Source organism: Bubalus kerabau, chromosome 6 (assembly GCF_029407905.1).
Source record: "Bubalus kerabau isolate K-KA32 ecotype Philippines breed swamp buffalo chromosome 6, PCC_UOA_SB_1v2, whole genome shotgun sequence".
Lineage (NCBI taxonomy): Eukaryota > Metazoa > Chordata > Mammalia > Artiodactyla > Bovidae > Bubalus > Bubalus kerabau.
Window position 1 is genome coordinate 93809644 of NC_073629.1, and position 19561 is coordinate 93829204.

The 19561-nt window shown below is 38.3% G+C and overlaps 1 protein-coding gene and 1 non-coding gene across 4 annotated transcripts in view; one reads left to right on the forward strand and one right to left on the reverse strand.

The window, feature by feature from the left end:
• LOC129655438 (sterol carrier protein 2) overlaps positions 1-19561 on the reverse strand; it is a 115877-nt gene that overhangs the window by 26600 nt on the left and 69716 nt on the right. For all 3 annotated transcript variants that reach the window (XM_055585853.1, XM_055585852.1, XM_055585854.1), the window contains one exon: positions 8674-8827. In XM_055585853.1, coding sequence (XP_055441828.1) covers positions 8674-8827 — 154 coding nt within the window. The remainder of the gene's footprint in view (positions 1-8673; positions 8828-19561) is intronic.
• Positions 18314-18420, forward strand: LOC129656749 (U6 spliceosomal RNA). The gene has a single exon (XR_008716528.1). It is a non-coding gene; the product is annotated as a U6 spliceosomal RNA (small nuclear RNA).

The following is a 19561-nucleotide window of genomic DNA, read 5'->3' on the forward strand; positions in this document are numbered from 1 at the left end:
TTTTCAGTGTAAAGAATGGGATACAGAAACTAGCTTGGCAGTTAAAGGAAGTATAAGAAGGCCAGCATGGCTGGAGCAGGGCAGAGGAGAAGGATCTAAGGTCACAGGAACACACAGGGCAAGATAACAAGGGGCTTTATACATCATAGTTCAGAGTGCGGGTTTTATTTTAAGTACTGTGCGAACTGTAGGGTATAACCTGGAGAGTAGCACGATCCAATTTACATGTCTAAAAAAATAAATCTGACTGCCACCTGGAAAATGGACTATAAAAGGGCAAGTGGGGAGGCAGGGAGACCAATTTAGAGGCTACAGTCCCCCAGGCAAGAGATGATGGTGATTAAACAGAGTATAAGAGGAGTAAGCAGAGGCTGGACTGAAAATTTATTTTTTAGCTATAAGACATGAAATTAACAACATCTGCCTATTGGTTGTTTGTTACTTAGGGAACAACTACAGATAAATGACCTGTTATGGCAGAAGGAACATAGTCCCTACAGGTACAAAGGCCTGGGTTAGAATCCCAAGGCTCCTCCATTCGGTAGCCATATGATGCTGAGCGAGCTACTTCATCTCTGTGCAACCTCTTGTAGGGAGGCAGGCAAGAAGGTGGTCAGTGCCAATGACTTTGCAGAATTAAATGGAATCCTGTGCAGAAGGTAACTAGCAGAGATCCTGGCCCATGGTTAAAAAATGAGAGCCGCAATGATTACAGGCTGCAGAGGCTCAAGTGTTAGAGGCCGAAGTAAACTCAAAGACCTGTGGAAGATGAGGGCGCCTTAGGATTTTAACTCCTCTGAAATAACACAAGCACGCTGGTTGTGGTTGGGCTGGGACAAGTAAACACAAGAAATATATACCTGAAGGAGTCAAAGAGTGTAGCAGCTTTTCAGTAAGCAAAGCCTTTCATTTCTCTATCCTCTCTCCTTCCTTCTCTCTTTCTCTCTCCCCACTGATCCCATCCATTTCTCCCTCCTCTTCCCTTCTTTCTGTCATTTCATACATATTTAATGGCTGCTTGCCACATGCCAAGCCTTGTTAGAGGCACTGGGAGTATAAAGGCAAACAAGCCAGACCCAGTCCCAGTCCTCACTGAGTTTATATTTTCCCAGAATACAAAGAAATAAACACACAAAAATAATTGAAAATATTAGAAAGCAAACAAAAACAGGAATCTACTTTAGGTAAAGCAGTCAAGGAATGATGTCTCTGACCAAATGAATTTAAGCTAAGACCCAATAAAATAAAGAAAAAGAGCTAGCCATTCAACGAGGAAACTGCAAATATTCTGAAAGAGAAAAAAGAGTTTGTAATGTTCAGATCAGATCAGATCAGTCGATCAGTCGGGTCCGACTCTGCGACCCCATGAATCGCAGCACGCCAGGCCTCCATGTCCATCACCAACTCCCGGAGTTCACCAAGACTCACGTCCATCGAGTCAGTGATGCCATCCAGCCATCTCATCCTCTGTCGTCCCCTTCTCCTCCTGCCCCCAATCCCTCCCAGCATCAGAGTCTTTTCCAATGAGTCAACTCTTTGCATGAGGTGGCCAAAGTACTGGAGTTTCAGCTTCAGCATCATTCCTTCCAAAGAAATCCCAGGGCTGATCTTCAGAATGGACTGGTTGGATCTCCTTGCTGTCCAAGGGACTCTCAAGAGTCTTCTCCAACACCACAGTTCAAAAGCATCAATTCTTTGGCGCTCAGCTTTCTTCACAGTTCAACTCTCCCATCCATACATGACCACAGGAAAAACCATAGCCTTGACTAGACGGACCTTTGTTGGCAAAGTAATGTCTCTGCTTTTGAATATGCTATCTAGGTTGGTCATAACTTTCCTTCCAAGGAGTAAGCTTCTTTTAATTTCATGGCTGCAGTCACCATCTGTAGTGATTTTGGAGTCCAGAAAAATAAAGTCTGACACTGTTTCCACCGTTTCCCCATCTATTTCCCATGAAGTGGTGGGACCGGATGCCATGATCTTCGTTTTCTGAATGTTGAGCTTTAAGCCAACTTTTTCACTCTCCACTTTCACTTTCATCAAGAGGCTTTTGAGTTCCTCTTCACTTTCTGCCATAAGGGTGGTGTCATCTGCATATCTGAGGCTATTGATATTTCTCCCGGCAATCTTGATTCCAGCTTGTGTTTCTTCCAGTCCAGCATTTCTCATGATGTACTCTGAATATAAGTTAAATAGACAGGGTGACAATATACAGCCTTGACGAACTCCTTTTCCTATTTGGAACCAGTCTGTTGTTCCATGTCCACTTCTAACTGTTGCTTCCTGACCTGCATACAAATTTCTCAAGAGGCAGATCAGGTGGTCTGGTATTCCCATCTCTTTCAGAATTTTCCACAGTTTATGTGATCCACACAGTCAAAGGCTTGGGCATAGTCAATAAAGCAGAAATAGATGTTTTTCTGGAACTCTCTTGCTTTTTCAATGATCCAGCAGATGTTGGCAATTTGATCTCTGGTTCCTCTGCCTTTTCTAAAACCAGCTTGAACATCAGGAAGTTCACGGTTCACATATTGCTGAAGCCTGGCTTGGAGAATTTTGAGCATTACTTTACTAGCATGTGAGATGAGTGCAATTGTGCGGTAGTTTGAGCATTCTTTGGCATTGCCTTTCTTTGCGATTGGAATGAAAACGGACCTTTTCCAGTCCTGTGGCCACTGCTGAGTTTTCCAAATGTGCTGGCATATTGAGTGCAGCACTTTCACAGGATCATCTTTCAGGATTTGGAATAGCTCAACTGGAATTCCATCACCTCCACTAGCTTTGTTCGTAGTGATGCTTTCTAAGGCCCACTTGACTTCACATTCCAGGATGTCTGGCTCTAGGTCAGTGATCACACCATCATGATTATCTGGGTCATGAAGATCTTTTTTGTACAGTTCTTCTGTGTATTCTTGCCATCTCTTCTTAATATCTTCTGCTTCTGTTAGGTCCATACCATTTCTGTCCTTTATCGGGCCCATCTTTGCATGAAATGTTCCTTTGGTATCTCTGATTTTCTTGAAGAGATCCCTAGTCTTTCTCATTCTGTTGTTTTCCTCTATTTCTTTGCACTGATCGCTAAAGAAGGCTTTCTTATCTCTTCTTGCTATTCTTTGGAACTCTGCATTCAGATGCTTATATCTTTCCTTTTCTCCTTTGCTTTTTGCTTCTATTCTTTTCACAGCTATTTGTAAGGCCTCCCCAGACAGCCATTTTGCTTTTTTGCATTTCTTTTCTATGGGAATGGTCTTGATCCCTGTCTCCTGTACAATGTCACGAACCTGTTTCCATAGTTCATCAGGCACTCTATCTATCAGATCTAGGCCTTTAAATCTATTTCTCACTTCCACTGTATAATCATAAGGGATTTGATTTAGATCATACCTGAATGGTCTAGTGGTTTTCCCTACTTTCTTCAATTTCAGTCTGAATTTGGCAATAAGGAGTTCATGGTCTGAGCCACAGTCAGCTCCTGGTCTTGTTTTTGCTGGCTGTATAGAGCATCTCCATCTTTGATTGCAAAGAATATAATCAATCTGATTTTGGTGTTGACCATCTGGTGATGTCCATGTATAGAGTCTTCTCTTGTGTTGTTGGAAGAGCGTGTTTGTTATGACCAGTGCATTTTCTTGGCAAAACTCTATTAGTCTTTGCCCTGCTTCATTCCGTATTCCAAGGCCAAATTTGCCTGTTACTCCAGGTGTTTCTTGACTTCCTACTTTTGCATTCCAGTCCCCTATAATGAAAAGGACATCTTTTTTGGGTGTTAGTTCTAAAAGGTCTTGTAGGTCTTCATAGAACCGTTCAACTTCAGCTTCTTCAGCATTACTGGTTGGGGCATAGACTTGGATTACCGTGATATTGAATGGTTTGCCTTGGAAACGAACAGAGATCATTCTGTCATTTTTGAGATTGCGTCCAAGTACTGTATTTTGGACTCTTTTGTTGACCATGATGGCCACTCCATTTCTTCTGAGGGATTCCTGCCCACAGTAGTAGATATAATGGTCATCTGAGTTAAATTTGAATAAAGGGGATCAAAGTTCCATCTCAAGCACAGTCAGTATGTGAGACAAGAAGGCAGCTGGGTATGAGAGTCTGGAGCCAGAATAGGTCTAGGCTGAGATAAAGTGGGTAATCATTAGCATAATGAAGGCATTTAAATCCATGTGAACAAACAAGCTCATCTTATGGGCATTATAGAGAAAGAAGACTAGGACTTGATTATTTACAAGTCTGGGACAGAAGAGGAAGCAGCAGCCAGTGATGCAAGAGGAAAACCAGAAGAGCAAGGTGTAACAGAGGTGAGAAAGAATTCTGGAGGGAGGGAGGAGGGAAGCAGGAGGAAACTATGTCAAAGGGCAAACTCCCACTGGACTGGTAACAGGACTTTTCAGGTGACTTTGACAAAATCAATTTTAAGTGAATGCTGGAAGACAGAAGTCAGAAAATGGTAAATTAAAGAGTGAATAGGAGAGGGAAATACAGACATTGTGGCTCTTTTGAGACATTACTTTCAGGGGAAGAGTGAAATGGAGTGGTCTCTGGAGGGGGAGGGTGGCATTAAGGAAGATTTGCTTTTGTTTTTAGATGAACATATCATAGCATGTTTGCCTGATGATGATGATGAACCAGGGGAAAAGAGGAGAGAAGTCTTAAGAAGGTGAAGGGGGATGAGATCTAGCAGCCTGTGGAAGATGAGACTCACAGAAGAGATTAGATGGGTGTAATTCTAGATATGCAGGTCAAGAAGCAACAGTTAGAACCAGACATGGAACACTAGACTGGTTGCAAATTAGGAAAGGAGTACATCATGGCTGTATATTGTCACCCTGCTTATTTAACTTACATGCAGAGTACATCATGAGAAATGCCAGGCTGGATGAAGCACAAGCTGGAATTAAGATGTCAGAAAGAGGAGAAGAACTAAAGAGCTTCTTGATGAAAGTGAAAGAGGAGAGTGAAAAGCTGGCTTAAAACTCAACATTCAAAAAATGAAGATCATGGTATCTGGTCCCATCACTTCATGGCAAATAGATGGGGAAACAATGGAAACAGTGAGAGACTTTATTTTCTTGGGCTCCAAAATCACTGCAGATGGTGACTGTAGCCATGAAATTAAAAGACGCTTGCTCCTTGGAAGAAAAGCTATGACCAACCTAGACAGCATATTAAAAAGCAGAGACATTACTTTGCCAACAAAGGTCCATCTAGTCAAAGCCGTGGCTTTTCCAGTAGTCATGTATGGATGTGAGAGTTGGACTATAAAGAAAGCTGAGTGCTGAAGAACTGATGTTTTTGAACTGTGGTGTTGGAGAAGACTCTTGAGAGTCCCTTGGACTGCAAAAAGATCCAACCAGTCAATCGCAAAGGAAATCAGTCCTGAATATTCATTGGAAGGACTGATGCTGAAGCTCCAATACTTTGACCACCTGACTCGAAGAACTGACTCATTTGAAAAGACCCTGATGCTGGGGAAGACTGAAGGCAGGAAGAGAAGGGGACAACAGAGAATAAGATGGTTGAATGGCATCACCAACTCAATGGACATGAGTCTGAGCAAGTCCTGGGAGTTGGTGATGGACAAGGAAGCCTGGCATGCTACATACAGTCCATGAGGTAGCAGAGAGTAGAACCCAACTGAGCGACTGAAGTGAACTGAACTGAACTGAATTCTAAATAGGTCAGGAAGCCTTGAGATGGACAATGAGGGAGTTTGGGTCTAATAGCTTCTGTTTTTTCAACAAGGTACAAGGAAAAGTAACCAGCCAAGACGGAAGGTCAAAGATGGTTTTGGAAAGCCTGTGTGTATGCTCAGTCATGTCTGACTCTTTGCAACCCCATGGACTGTAGCCCACCTAGCTCCTCTGTCCATGGGATTTTCCAGGCAAGAATACTGGAGTGGATTGCCATTCCCTTCCTCAGGGGACCTTCCCGATCCAGTGATTGAACCCAAGTCTCCTGTGTCTCCTGGATTGGCAGATGGATTCTCTACCTCTGCACCACCTGAGAAGCCCTTGGAAAGTCTAAGAGGTTGAAAAGTGAACCTACTAAAGGAGTCATATTAACATCACAATGAGGAGTGGAGGTACGCTCCCGCCAAAGCTGAAATGCACACAGCTCTCAGACCCTGGCAGGCTACCTCATGCATGCCTGCATGCGTGAGAAGTCGCTTCCGTCATATCCAACTTTGCGACCTTATGGACTGTAGCCTGCCAGGCTCCTCTGTCCATGGGATTCTCCAGGCATAATACTGGAGTGGGTTGCCCTGCCCTCCTCCAAGAGATCTTCCAGACTCAGGGACAGAAACTCTGTCTCAAATATCTCTTGCATTGGTTAGGAGGGTTCTTTATCACTGGCACCACATGGGAAGCCCAAGGCTACTTCATACTTCCATCCATTTGCCCTTGCCACTCCCTATGTCTGGAATACCCCTGTCTTAGCAAACTCCATTTTACCCTTCAAGATCCAGGCCAGGAAACTCTCTTTCTATGAAACCGTACTAAATGTCAGCTTCTCAAGAATCAGATACCACGGCTTTAAAAAAAAAATCTTATTTATATCCCCAATTCTTGGCACACAATAGGTATTCAGTAAATCATGACTGAATGGAACTGAATTACACTGAATTCTCCCTTAGCTAAAGTCTAATTTTTTTCTGTTCCACTGAGAGCAGAGTTATCTGTGGTACACCATCTTCTCAGTCAAAAGTCTGAATGAGTGGCTTAAAATCCTCCACAAGCCAATTTCATTTTATTAATAGTCTAATTTTTCAGGCTTTACTCATAATCATCACTGTGCCCTTCTGCAAGCTTGCCACTTCTTCCTAATTGTATGTGATAAAATAATGAACACTTTTCCGTGTACATACAAAGTATCTTGACGCTTCATTGGGGGAGAGTCCAGACTAGTTCCAACAAGTCACAGATAATTATCTTGCCTGTGTTGAAAGCTTATCAAGCTAATAATGATTAAGCAACTTTTCATCCAGATTAGGAAAAAAATTAATATATAAAGTTATAACAATGTTTTCTGAAAATTCTTCATATCTTACAATTTATTTGATATGTGCCCTGCTTTAGGGAAGCTGAACTTACACAAACTCAGAAAAGAGATTACTCATCTTACAAAAGGATGCTCCTCATGGTATCTTAATATTCAAAGTTTTTTTAGTAGAAACTGAAGTCTGACTATATTTTTTTACTTGGTTTATCCGTAAGTTTTCTGGAAGAAATCTAGTATATAAAATGTTAGAAGGGACTCTGAAGACTGTTTAGTATATGAATTCCTTCTATGCTTCCTGAAATTTTTATTCTAAGGCCTAGAACACAGGCATGTTTCAACAATTTCAAAGATCAGCACATAGTAGCCAACAAAACAGGAAATTTGAACTTCGATAGATAAGGATTAGAAAGTTGGAAGGGACTCTGAGGCTTAACTATTTAGTGTATGAATTCCTTCTATGCTTTCTGAAATTTTCATTCTAAGGTCTGGAACACAGGCACTGTTTCAACAACATCAAAGATCAGAAGCACAGAATAGCCAAAAACCAGGAACTTTGTACTCAGATAGATGAAGGTTAGAGTCTTGACTGCTACCACTTAAGACTCTTTAGATAAATTATTTTAACTTTGACAATCAATTTTTTCACCTATAAACAAGGTACAAAACTTACCATGTGCGCCTTTTATGAGGATTAAACAAAGATGTGCAGACAAAACACCTATTTTAGTCTCAGTGCTCATATCAGGCCCTCAAAAAGTGGTTGCTAAAGAACTATTACAACTCAATAACAAAAGCCGACCCAATTTTAAAACAGCCAAAATATCTGAATAGGTATTTCTCCTAAGATATACAAACGGCCAATGAGCACATGACAAGATGCTCAACATCAGTATCCGTTAAGGGAATGCAAATCAAAACAACAATGAGATATGACTTCATACCCACTAGGATAGCTAAAATAAAAAACCAGACAATAACAAGTGTCAATGAGAATGTGAAGAAATCAGAACCCTTATAATGGAATATTATTTAGCCATTAAAAGGAATGAAGTATTACATTCCTTTTTATAACATGGATGAACCCTGAAACATTATGCTAAATGAAAGCAGCAATCACAAAAGGCCACATATTTTATGATTTCATTTATATAAAATGTCCAGAATAGGCAAAACCTTAGAGACAGAAAATAGATTAGTGGTTGCCAGAGCCTGCAAAAAGTGAGGATAGGGAATGACTACTAATGGGTACATGGTTCCTCTTCTTTGGGGCTATTAAAAATGTTCTAAAGCTAATTGTGGTGAAGAATGCACAATTCTATGATATACTAAAAACCATATACAGGTAAAATGGTGAATTTGTGCCATGTGAACTACGTCCCAATAAAGCTGTTAAAAATATTCCCAGCTAGCTATGGCTTCTGGTTTAGCATTCTCTTTTCACTATGCTGCCTCCTTTTTGAACAAAATTTTCCTAAGGCTGGTTAAGGTTGAAAGTTAATTACCAGCTTTAACATTTTAAAGCCAAGTTATTAAAGCAAGGTAATGAGATACTTGGTCTCTTTAAGTACTAACACAATAAAATTGGGACTTTTTTTTTACATGTACAACGTAACAGTTGCGAAAAGTCAGAAGGGTTCATTGCCAAACTAAATCCAGAACGCCACTTACCTGGCAGCTTCAGGAAAGCCCATCTTGTACAGCGTAACAACGACAGCTCCTCCGATGCCTAAATTATGCTGCAGAGCAACCTTTGCACCAGGAACTTGCCTTTTTCCGGCTTCCCCTCTCAGTTGCCAGCAGAGTTCAGCGCACTGAGCCAGACCTAACAAATCGAACACAGAACAGTCAGATTCCCTTGGATTAGAAAGTGAAAGAAAGTGAAAGTCCCTTAGTCACCTCGGACTCTTTGCGATCCCATGGACTCTAGCCTGCTGCTCTGTCCATGGAATTCTCCAGGCCAGAATACTCGTTTGGGTAGCTGTTCCCTTCTCCAGGGGATCTTCCCTACCCGGGGATCAAATCCAGGTCTCCCACATTGCGAGCAGATTCTTTACCGTCTAAGCCACCAGGGAAGCCCCAAAATCCAATCAGTTTTCTCAAGCAAAGGAACGGCTAACATTTAAGTGTGATTTTTAACTAACCCAATTTATTCAGCCAAGACCATGATTACCTAAGTAATAACTTCCCTTAAAAGCCTGGAGGGTTTTTGCAGCTAGTCATTTTTTCTCCCTGAATAATCTCTGCATTTAGAAGATATGCAAGCTTAAGACCTTTGGAAAAAGCAGTGGCCACAGGACTGGAAAAGGTCAGTTTTCATTCCAATCCCAATGCAATGCAATGCCAAAGAATGTTCAAACTACTGCACAATTGCACTCATTTCACATGCTAGCAAAGTAGTTCTCAAAATTCTCCAAGCTAGGCTTCAACAGTACATGAACCGAGAACTTCCAGATGTTCAAGCTGGATTTAGAAAAAGCAGAGGAACCACAGATCAAATTGCCAACATCCACTGGATCATAGAAACAGCAAGAGAATTCCAGAAAAACATCAACTTGTATTTCATTGACTACGCTAAAGCCTTTGACTGTGTGCATCACAACAAACTGGAATATTCTTTAAAAAGACATGGGAATACCAGACTACCTTACCTGCCTCCTGAGAAACCCGTATGCAGGTCAGGAGGCAACAGTTAGAATCCAACATGGAACAACAGACTGGTTCCAAATTCGGAAAGGAGCATGTCAAGGCTGTATACTGTCACCTTGCTTATTTAACTTCTATACAGAGTACATCATGAGAAATGCTGGGCTGAAAGAAGCACAAGCTGGAATCAAGATTGCTGGGAGCAATATCAATAACCTCAGATATGCAGATGACACCACCCTTATGGCAGAAAGTGAAGAGGAACTAAAGAGCCTCTTGATGAAGGTGAAAGAGGATAGTGAAAAAGCTGGCTTAAAACTCAGGGTTCAAAAAACTGAGATCATGGCATCCAGTCCCATCACTTCATGGCAAATAGACTGGGAAACAATAGAAACAGTGAAAGACTATTGGGCTCCAAAATCACTGCAGATGGTAACTGTAGCCATGAAATTAAAAGATGCTTGCTTCTTGGAAGGAAAGTTATGACAAACTTAGACAGCATATTAAAAATCAGAGATGTCACTTTGCCAACAAAGGTCCTATAGACATGAGTTTGAGCAAGGTCCAGGGGATGGTGAAAGACAGGGAAGCCTGGCATGCCGCAGTCCATGGGCTCGCAAAGACTTGGACAGGACTGAGTGACTAAACTACAACAACAAAGAAATTCCCTGTGCTTTTTAAATTTACCAAACCTGTCATTTTTTGGCAATGTTGAAAGAGAAAACACTGAATATACAGTTCTTTGGCTAAGGCAAAAGAGCATAAAAATAATTTAATTTTACCATTCTTAATATATCAAAAGAATATAATCCAGGATTGGTAATTGGCTTCACCTAAAAAATTTAGCTAGTATAGGAAATTTTCCTATTACTCTTCTCAAAAAGTTCCTAGAAAGAATGAGTTGTTTTACAGACCTATTCACAAGAATAGCACTGGATTCATAAAAACTGCATTTTGTCCTCTGGATAATAAAATCAGATTTTTAGAGTTGGAAAGAACTTATGAGCACCCCCTAAAACTGAGTTCCCTTTCTGAATTTATGATTAATCTCTTTATTCAAAACTTGTCTCCTTTGCCCTCAATCCCTTTCTTGTTCCCTCAATCCTCTGCTAACTGAACACTAACTAGAGTCAGATGACTAAGATTACTGTTGTTGATAACATAGTTACTGTAATAAAATTTCTGTTGTATATACCATTATTAACGTACAAACTCAGGTTATTTTTCCTGGCCAGATGAACTCACAGACCCCCAAGCCATGGACCATCTGCCCTGAGAATCATAAACCAAACACATTCTGACTCCCAAAACCATGATTGAAAAATGTCACATAAATGTCACAACATGATGATTAATTCCAGTCTTTGTCCTTCTTCTTTAAAACGTCCCTAATTCAAAGACTAAGATGGAGTAGATCTGAGACTTGTTTCTCACTCTCTTTCATGGCACCCTGTAAATAAACCCTTACTTTGCTGCAAACGCCCACTGTTAGAGTTTGGCTTTATACACCAAACCATGGGCGTATGGCCCTTGTTTAGTTAAAACATTAGCAATGAGAAACTGTAAGAAAACTGTAAGATTAAGTAATTTGTGAATGGAGACAAAGCAGGCTAATTCCAGAGCTGAGATTAGAATCTAGGTCTTCTGATTTACATTTGTTTTTCTCCCGTACCAGCTATTTAAGAATGTTCTATCAGGAAAGACTGGTTTTCGTTGTCTTTCCTGAAGGCACAGCAAACAGGTCTACCTGTAATATCTGTTCTTACACCCACCCCCAGTCATAGCGTCTGATTCCCAAGTACCTATGACAGTTTTCTTTTTTTTTAATTAAATTTATTTATTTTTAAATGAAAACAAAGATGAGCATTTTTAATGATAAAAGGTACAATTCACAAAGAAGATAGATATCATAAACCGTTAGACACCTAACAACAAAGAAACAAAGATACATAAAGCAAAAGTCAGAAGAAACAGAAGGGAAAAGAAAAATATATATAATCATAGTGACACATATCAACATTTCTCTGAGAATATTTTATCAAGTGCAGAAAAAGTAATAAAAGCATCTTGAATGATGTCATTAATAGTTTAAATATAATAGATTTCTATTTGTATTAATTTATATTAATCTTATATTCTACACAAATATATTTAAAATTTTGTATCTAATATATTGTTAATAGATGTCCATAGGACATTTAGAAAAACTGGCAAAAAGATAAATGTTACTAAATTTTAAAAAGTAGAATTCTTTTATTGTGTGATTCAGTTATACACATACACATTAGTTTTATTTTCCATTATAGGTTATTACAAGATATTGACTATAGCTCCTTGTGCTATACAGTAAATCTTTGTTGCTTGTTGCATATCTATTTTTTTTAATTAGAAATCTAGCATTCTATTCATACTAAGTCAAACAAATGGCATCAAGATGTTAGGCAAAAATTCATGTTTTCTAAAATATATATATTATACATATGATTTATATATATGTATATATGTATACAAGTTTTTCTACTATGCTTGATAAAGTCTTGAGAAAGAACATCAAAAAAAAAAAAAAAAGAAGAGTGGGGAAATTGGAAAACATAAGACAGTTTTCTATATAACTTCAACTTCCTCAGGAAATTTAACTGCCATTTCTCCTTTGTAGGCAATGTCTACATATTTTTACAGAATATATATTTTAAACATTGTTTTAAAATAGGTAATTCTATATCTTTGAATGATTTTTTTGAATTGTGAACATTTTGAATATTAAGGTCAAAGTGAATAATTCTAATATATCCAAACTTTGGAGCAATCAGTTTTACTTGAAATCTGCCAAATAAAAAGTTTAAACATTCATGCATACTTAAGATAAAAAACAGTATTCAAACTGGTCTTATGAATACACAGGTGGGGAAATAGGGCTAGTTCTTGTCCCAAAAGAATAAATATACATAGTTTACAAATATTTGAGAAAAATATCAACTTCACCTTGATCAAATAGAAAGATACCACTTTAATCAACCTCACTAGTCAGGATGTTTAAAAATGGAGCTTATCAATGCTGTGGAGACTATGGCAACACAGTCACCTTCATATACTATGGAAAATAGTTCAAACACACAATCTTTTTAGAAAGCAAAGTACAAAAGTATTAAGAGCATTTAAAATGCCTTGAAAACCATTCTATGGAAATAATCAGGCATAGGAAAAGTCTTACACACAAAGCTATCTGTTCATCACATTCTTAGAACAGTGAAAAACTAGATATATACAAGTGAAATAACTGTGACATAGTTATATAAAGTATGATCTATTCATATGACAAAGTACTATATTCCTATTTGAAATGAGTTTACAAAAATTTTTTAAATTTAGGAAAATGCTTATGATATAGACTTAGTAAAAAATGCAAGGAACCAATTAGATATTCATCTACCCATTCATCCAACAAATATTTACAGAAGGCCTATTCTGTGCTGATACTGCTTAAGGCTCAGAAGATCTAATAAATAAGATAGGCATATAAAGGAACACAGCCTAGAAATAGAAAGTTAAGTAATGAGGCTAGAGGGTATTCAAGACAGCCAAGGGGAATGAAAGAGAAGAGAGTGGAGGGGGTGGGGAGGGACAGAGAGAGAGAGAACATGAATGCCCTGGAAGCACCAGATTTTGCAGTCATCTCAGTCACACCTACCACTGATATTTTAGAAGATGTGGTACGCTGCATTAAATCTCTACTCATGATTTGCTTAACTCACATGCAGCAAGAAAAGAAGGAAGGAAGGAAGGGAATAAAGACTGATGTTAACTTATTTATTTGCTTTTAACAAAAGATGACTGACACTGAGAAAACATACTAATTATATGAGCTTTCTGGTTATCTGCTTCAGAATAAGCTGGCACTTCTTATACTTCTAGAATCTATAATAGATATGTAAAGGGTGGAAGTCAAAAGTTGGCCTCAGAAATCCATTTGCCAAGAAGGTGCAGCAGACAGTTACAAAAGCATTTACATGAGTAACATTTTTTTTTTTTTAATTTTCCTTCCTTGGATAATTTCTGGCACTGAATTGAAAACCATACTTTTCCTCTCCTTGGAAAAGAACAGACTATCAAACATGAACATGATACATTTATAAACTGTGAATGGGCACAGGAATAGGCATCCTGTCAAAGAAATATATTCAAAAGGTAACATACTTCTTAAAATCTCTTGTGAAGGATAAAAAAATTTTTAACCTTATTACCTCATTTTACTACCATCTTGCTTCAAAAATTTCCTCAGAAGATGTTGGACAGTCTTTTTATATAAAAATAAATAGCTTAGGACTCAGCTACATAGGCATAAAGTCTGGTTGCTACTGAAAATAAACTATTCAAACATGTATCAACCACTCCACTAAGTACTGAAGACACAGAGGATTCACAGTAATATGAAGTGCTAGTAAGATGAGTACAAAATGCTATGGAAATCTACAGAATGAAAAAAATTACAGGAAATAATATCTTGAGATATTATCTGTATTCTTCTGTTCCTCCTGCCTCCTTGAACCCATAACTCTTCATATGCCATTAAGACAGCCAAGTACAAAAAAGTAATCATTTAGCTTTAGTTTCAAATTAGACATCTAAAAGTCTTGGCATAAATAACATAAAAAAGCATGTTTTTCTATTGTTGGAGCCTGGCTTTTTGAGAAAGCAAAGATTTATTGAGCTTCAAAGGGCAAAAAGCTTTAATGGACTCCGTATACACTGAAAAAGCACATTCTATGTGATGACAGCAAGTGGAAATACGAATTTACTCAAAGGAATAAAGCGGCAACTACATTAACCTTAAATAGATAAGGTGTTCTTATTGAACAAAAATAATAATTTCTTGTGGGCTTTATAACATATGTAAAAAAAAAACTCACAGCTACAGTATTGTGAAGCCTGGACAGGAGAAATGGAAATTCGCTGTTGTAATGTTCTTTTACTATTAGTGAAGTAGTATAATAGCACTTGAAGATAGGCCATAATAATAAAGATAAAATGGAGAAACAAAAAGCAATCCAAAACTAGGCTGAAAAAAAGAGAGAAACAGGAATAAAGAGCAGCTAGGACAAAGAGAACATAAACAGCCATGTTAATAATCACATCAAATGCAGTCTAAATATCCCAATCAAAAGCAGACATTGCCAGTGCAGAGCAGAAAAACAAGAACCAACTAAATCCTGCCAACGCACTTTAAACATAAAATCACAAATAGGTGAAAGCTTAAAAGATAAAAAAAAAGGTATACCATGTTCAGTTCAGCTCAGTCCAGTTGCTCAGTTGTGTCCGACTCTTTGCGACCCCATGAATCGCAGCACACTGGGCCTCCCTGTCCATCACCAACTCCTGGAGTTCACTCAAACTCATGTCCATTGAGTCGGTGATGCCATCCAGCCATCTCATCCTCTGTCGTCCCCTTCTCCTCCTGCCCCCAATCCCTCCCAGCATCAGGGTCTTTTCCAATGAGTCAGCTTTCGCATGAGGTGGCCAAAGTACTGGAGTTTCAGCTTTAGCGTTAGGCCTACCATGTTAGCACGGGTTAAAAATTGAAAGCTAGAGTGGCTATATTAAATCAGCCAAAGTAGATCTCAGTGCAAAGACTTGACAGAGCAAAGAAGACCATTTCATGAAGATACAGGGGAAAACATAAAACTGTCTTTATCCACAGATGATATGATTATCTATGCAGAAAGCCTGATAGCATTTTTAAACAACTACTAAAATTAATAAGTCAGTTTTGGCAAGGCTACAAGATGAATATACAAAAATTTGATTATATTTCTATATACTAGTAATAAAAATTTGAAACTGAAAAAATACCATTCACAACAGCACCAAAAATATGAAATACTTAGGGATAAATCTGACAAAGACATGCAAGACCTATATGGTGAAAACTATATTTCTGAAAAAAGTTAAAGGCCTAAATAAATGGGGATATATATTTTGTTTATGGGTCAGAAAATTCACTATTGTTTGAGTCTCAATTCACTCCCAAATAAATCTACACATTCAACTTAACCCTAATAAAAAATTACAGGAAGGTTTTCTGTAGAAATCAACAAGCTGATTCTAAATTTCTATAGAATTGCAAAGAAGCTAGAATAGCCAAGCAACTCTGAAAAAGAATAAAATTGGGGGCTAAAGCTACCTAATTTCAAGAACTGTTATAAAGGTATAGTAATCAAAATAGTACGGTACTCATGTAAAGACAGTAAAGACAGACAAATTGGTTAACTGGAGAGAAAAGAGGAACCAGAAATAATGCCCACATATTTAGGAACTAAATCAGTAGATCTTTGACAAAGGCAATACAATGGATAAAGTAGAGTTTCTAATAAATGGCACTCCAACAACTGGAAATCACTATGTAAAAAATGGACTCGAATTAATACTTTGTATCATACATAAAAATTAACTCAAAATGTGTTACAAATCTAAATGTAAGGCTAAAAGCATAAAACATTTAGGAAAAAAAACATAGGAAAAGATCTTTGTGACCCAAGGTTAGAAAAAGATTTCTTAGACAGGACTTAGCCAAAAGTAAAAACTTTTGCTCTTTAAAGACACTAGTAAGGGAATGAAAAGGAAAGTCACAGACTGGGAGAAAAATCTTTGCAAAGCATATATTTTGTAAAGAACTTTTACACAGGACTAGAAAGAATTCTTACAATTCAACAAAAAGAAAAATAAATTTTGGAGAAGGCAATGGCAACCCACTCCAGTACTCTTGCCTGGAAAATCCCATGGATGGAGTAGCCTGGTGGGTTTTAGTCCATGGGGTCGCTGAGTCAAACATGACTGAGCAACTTAGAGTGCCTGAAGACTTTGGACAGAAGTTTGCAACATTGTACAGGAGACAGTGAACAAAACCATCCCCAAGAAAAAGAAATGCAGCAAGCAAAATGGTTGTCTGAGAAGGCCTTACAAATAGCTGAGAAAGGAAGAGACGTGAAAGGCAAAGGAGAAAAGGAAAGATATACCCATCTGAATGCAGTGTTCCAAAGAACAGCAAAGAGATAAAAGCCTTCTTAAGTGAACAAGGCAAAGAAATAAAGGAAAACAATAGAATGGGAAAGACTAGAGATCTCTTTAAGAAAATCAGAGATACCAAGGGAACATTTCATGCAAAGACGGGCACAATAAAGGACAGAAATGGTATAGACCTAACAGAAACAGAAGATATTAAAAAGAAGTGAAAAGAATACACAGAAGAATTGTGTCTTAATGACCCAGATAACCACAATGGGGTAATCACTCACCTATACCAGACATTCTGGAGTGTGAAGTCAAGTGGGCCTTAGGAAGCATTACTATGAACAAAGCTAGTGGAGGTGACAGAAGTTAAGCTGAGCTATTTCAAATAGTAAAAGATGATGCTGTTAAAGTGCTGCACTCAAGATGCCAGCAAATTTGGAAAACTGAGCAGTGGTCATAGGACTGGAAAAGGCCAGTTTTCATTTCAATCCCAAAGAAAGGCAATGCCAAAGAATATTCAAACTACTGCACAATTGCACTCACTTCCCATGTTGTTGTTGTTCAGTTGCTCAGTTGTGTTCAACTCTTTGAAACCCCATAGACTGCAGCATGCCAGGCTACCCTGTCCTTCACTATCTCCTGGAGTTTGCTCAAACTAATGTCCATTGAATCAGTGATGCCATCCAACCAACGCATCCAACCATTTCATCTTCTGTCATCCCCTTCTCTTGCCTTCAGTCTTTCCCATGCTAGCAAGGTAATGCTCAAAATCCTTCAAGCTAGGCTTCAACAGTAAGTGAACCGAGAAATTCCAGATGTACAAGCTGGATTTAGAAAAGGCAGAGGAACCAGAGGTCAAATTATCAATATCCATTAATCATAGGAAAAGCAAAGGAATTCCAGAAAAATATCTACTTCTGCTTCATTGACTATGCTAAAGCCTTTGACTGTGTGGATCACAACAAACTGTGGAAAATTGTGAAAGAGATGGGAATACCAGATCACCTTACCTACTTCCTGAGAAACCTGTATGCAGGTCCAGAAGCAACAGTGAGAACTAGGCATGGAACAATGGACTGGTTCAAAATTGAGAAAGGAGTATATCAAGACTGTATATTGTCACTCTGCTTATTTAATTTATATGCAGAGTATATTATGCAAAATCCCAGGCTGGATGAATCATAAGCTGGAATCAAGACTGCTCAGTGAAATATCAATAGTCTCAGATATGCAGATCACACCACTTTAATGGCAGAAAGCAAAGAAGAACTAAGGAGCCTCTTGATGAAGATCAAAGAGGAGAGTGAAAAAACTGGCTTAAAACAAAACATTAAAAAAACTAAGATACATCTGGTTCCATCACTTCATGGCAAATAGATGGGGAAACAATGGAAAGAGTGACAGACTTTATTTTCTTGGGCTCCAAAATCACTGCAGTCAGTGACTACAGCCATGAAGACACTTGTTCCTTGGAAGAAAAGCTATGATGAATCTAGGCAGTTTATTAAAAAGAAGACACTGGTTGTGTGAATGCAGAGGGGGCTGGTGGAGAGACCGAGAAGAGAGATCAAGCCCTGAGACTTTGGAGTAGGAGCACTGACTCCAAGACCCTAGACTACCAGAGAACTAACCCTAGAAGGTATTAAATAGTGAGAATTCAGTGCTCGCTTCGGCAGCACATATACTAAAATTGGAACGATACAGAGAAGATTAGCATGGCCCCTGCACAAGGATGACACACAAATTCATGAAGCGTTCCATATTTTTTCTCCAGAAATCAGGAATAGAAGGAACATACCTCAACATAATAAAAGCTATATATGACAAACCCACAGCAAACATTATCCTCAATGGTGAAAAAGTGAAAGCATTTCCTCTAAAGTCAGGAACAAGACAAGGGTGCCCACTTTCACCATTTCTATTCAACATAGTTTTGGAAGTTTTGGCCACAGCAATCAGAGCAGAAAAAGAAATAAAAGGAATCCAAATTGGAAAAGAAGAAGTAAAACTCTCACTGTTTGCAGATGACATGATCCTCTACATAGAAAACCCTAAAGACTCCACCAGAAAATTACTAGAACTAATCAATGAATATAGTAAAGTTGCAGGATATAAAATCAACACACAGAAATCCCTTGCATTCCTATACACTAATAATGAGAAAACAGAAAGAGAAATTAAGGAAACAATTCCATTCACCATTGCAACGGAAAGAATAAAATACTTAGGAATATATCTACCTAAAGAAACTAAAGACCTATATATAGAAAACTATAAAACACGGGTGAAAGAAATCAAAGAGGACACTAATAGATGGAGAAATATACCATGTTCATGGATTGGAAGAATCAATATAGTGAAAATGAGTATACTACCCAAAGCAATCTATAGATTCAATGCAATCCCTATCAAGCTACCAACAGCATTCTTCACAGAGCTAGAACAAATAATTTCACAATTTGTATGGAAAAACAAAAAACCTCGAATAGCCAAAGCGATCTTGAGAAAGAAGAATGGAACTGGAGGAATCAACCTACCTGACTTCAGGCTCTACTACAAAGCCACAGTTATCAAGACAGTATGGTACTGGCACAAAGACAGAAATATAGATCAATGGAACAAAATAGAAAGCCCAGAGATAAATCTACGCACATATGGACACCTTATCTTTGACAAAGGAGGCAAGAATATACAATGGAGAAAAGACAATCTCTTTAACAAGGGGTGCTGGGAAAACTGGTCAACCACTTGTAAAAGAATGAAACTAGAACACTTTCTAACACCATACACACAAATAAACTCAAAATGGATTAAGGATCTAAACATAAGACCAGAAACTATAAAACTCCTAGAGGAGAACATAGGCAAAACACTCTCTGATATACATCACAGCAGGATCCTCTATGAC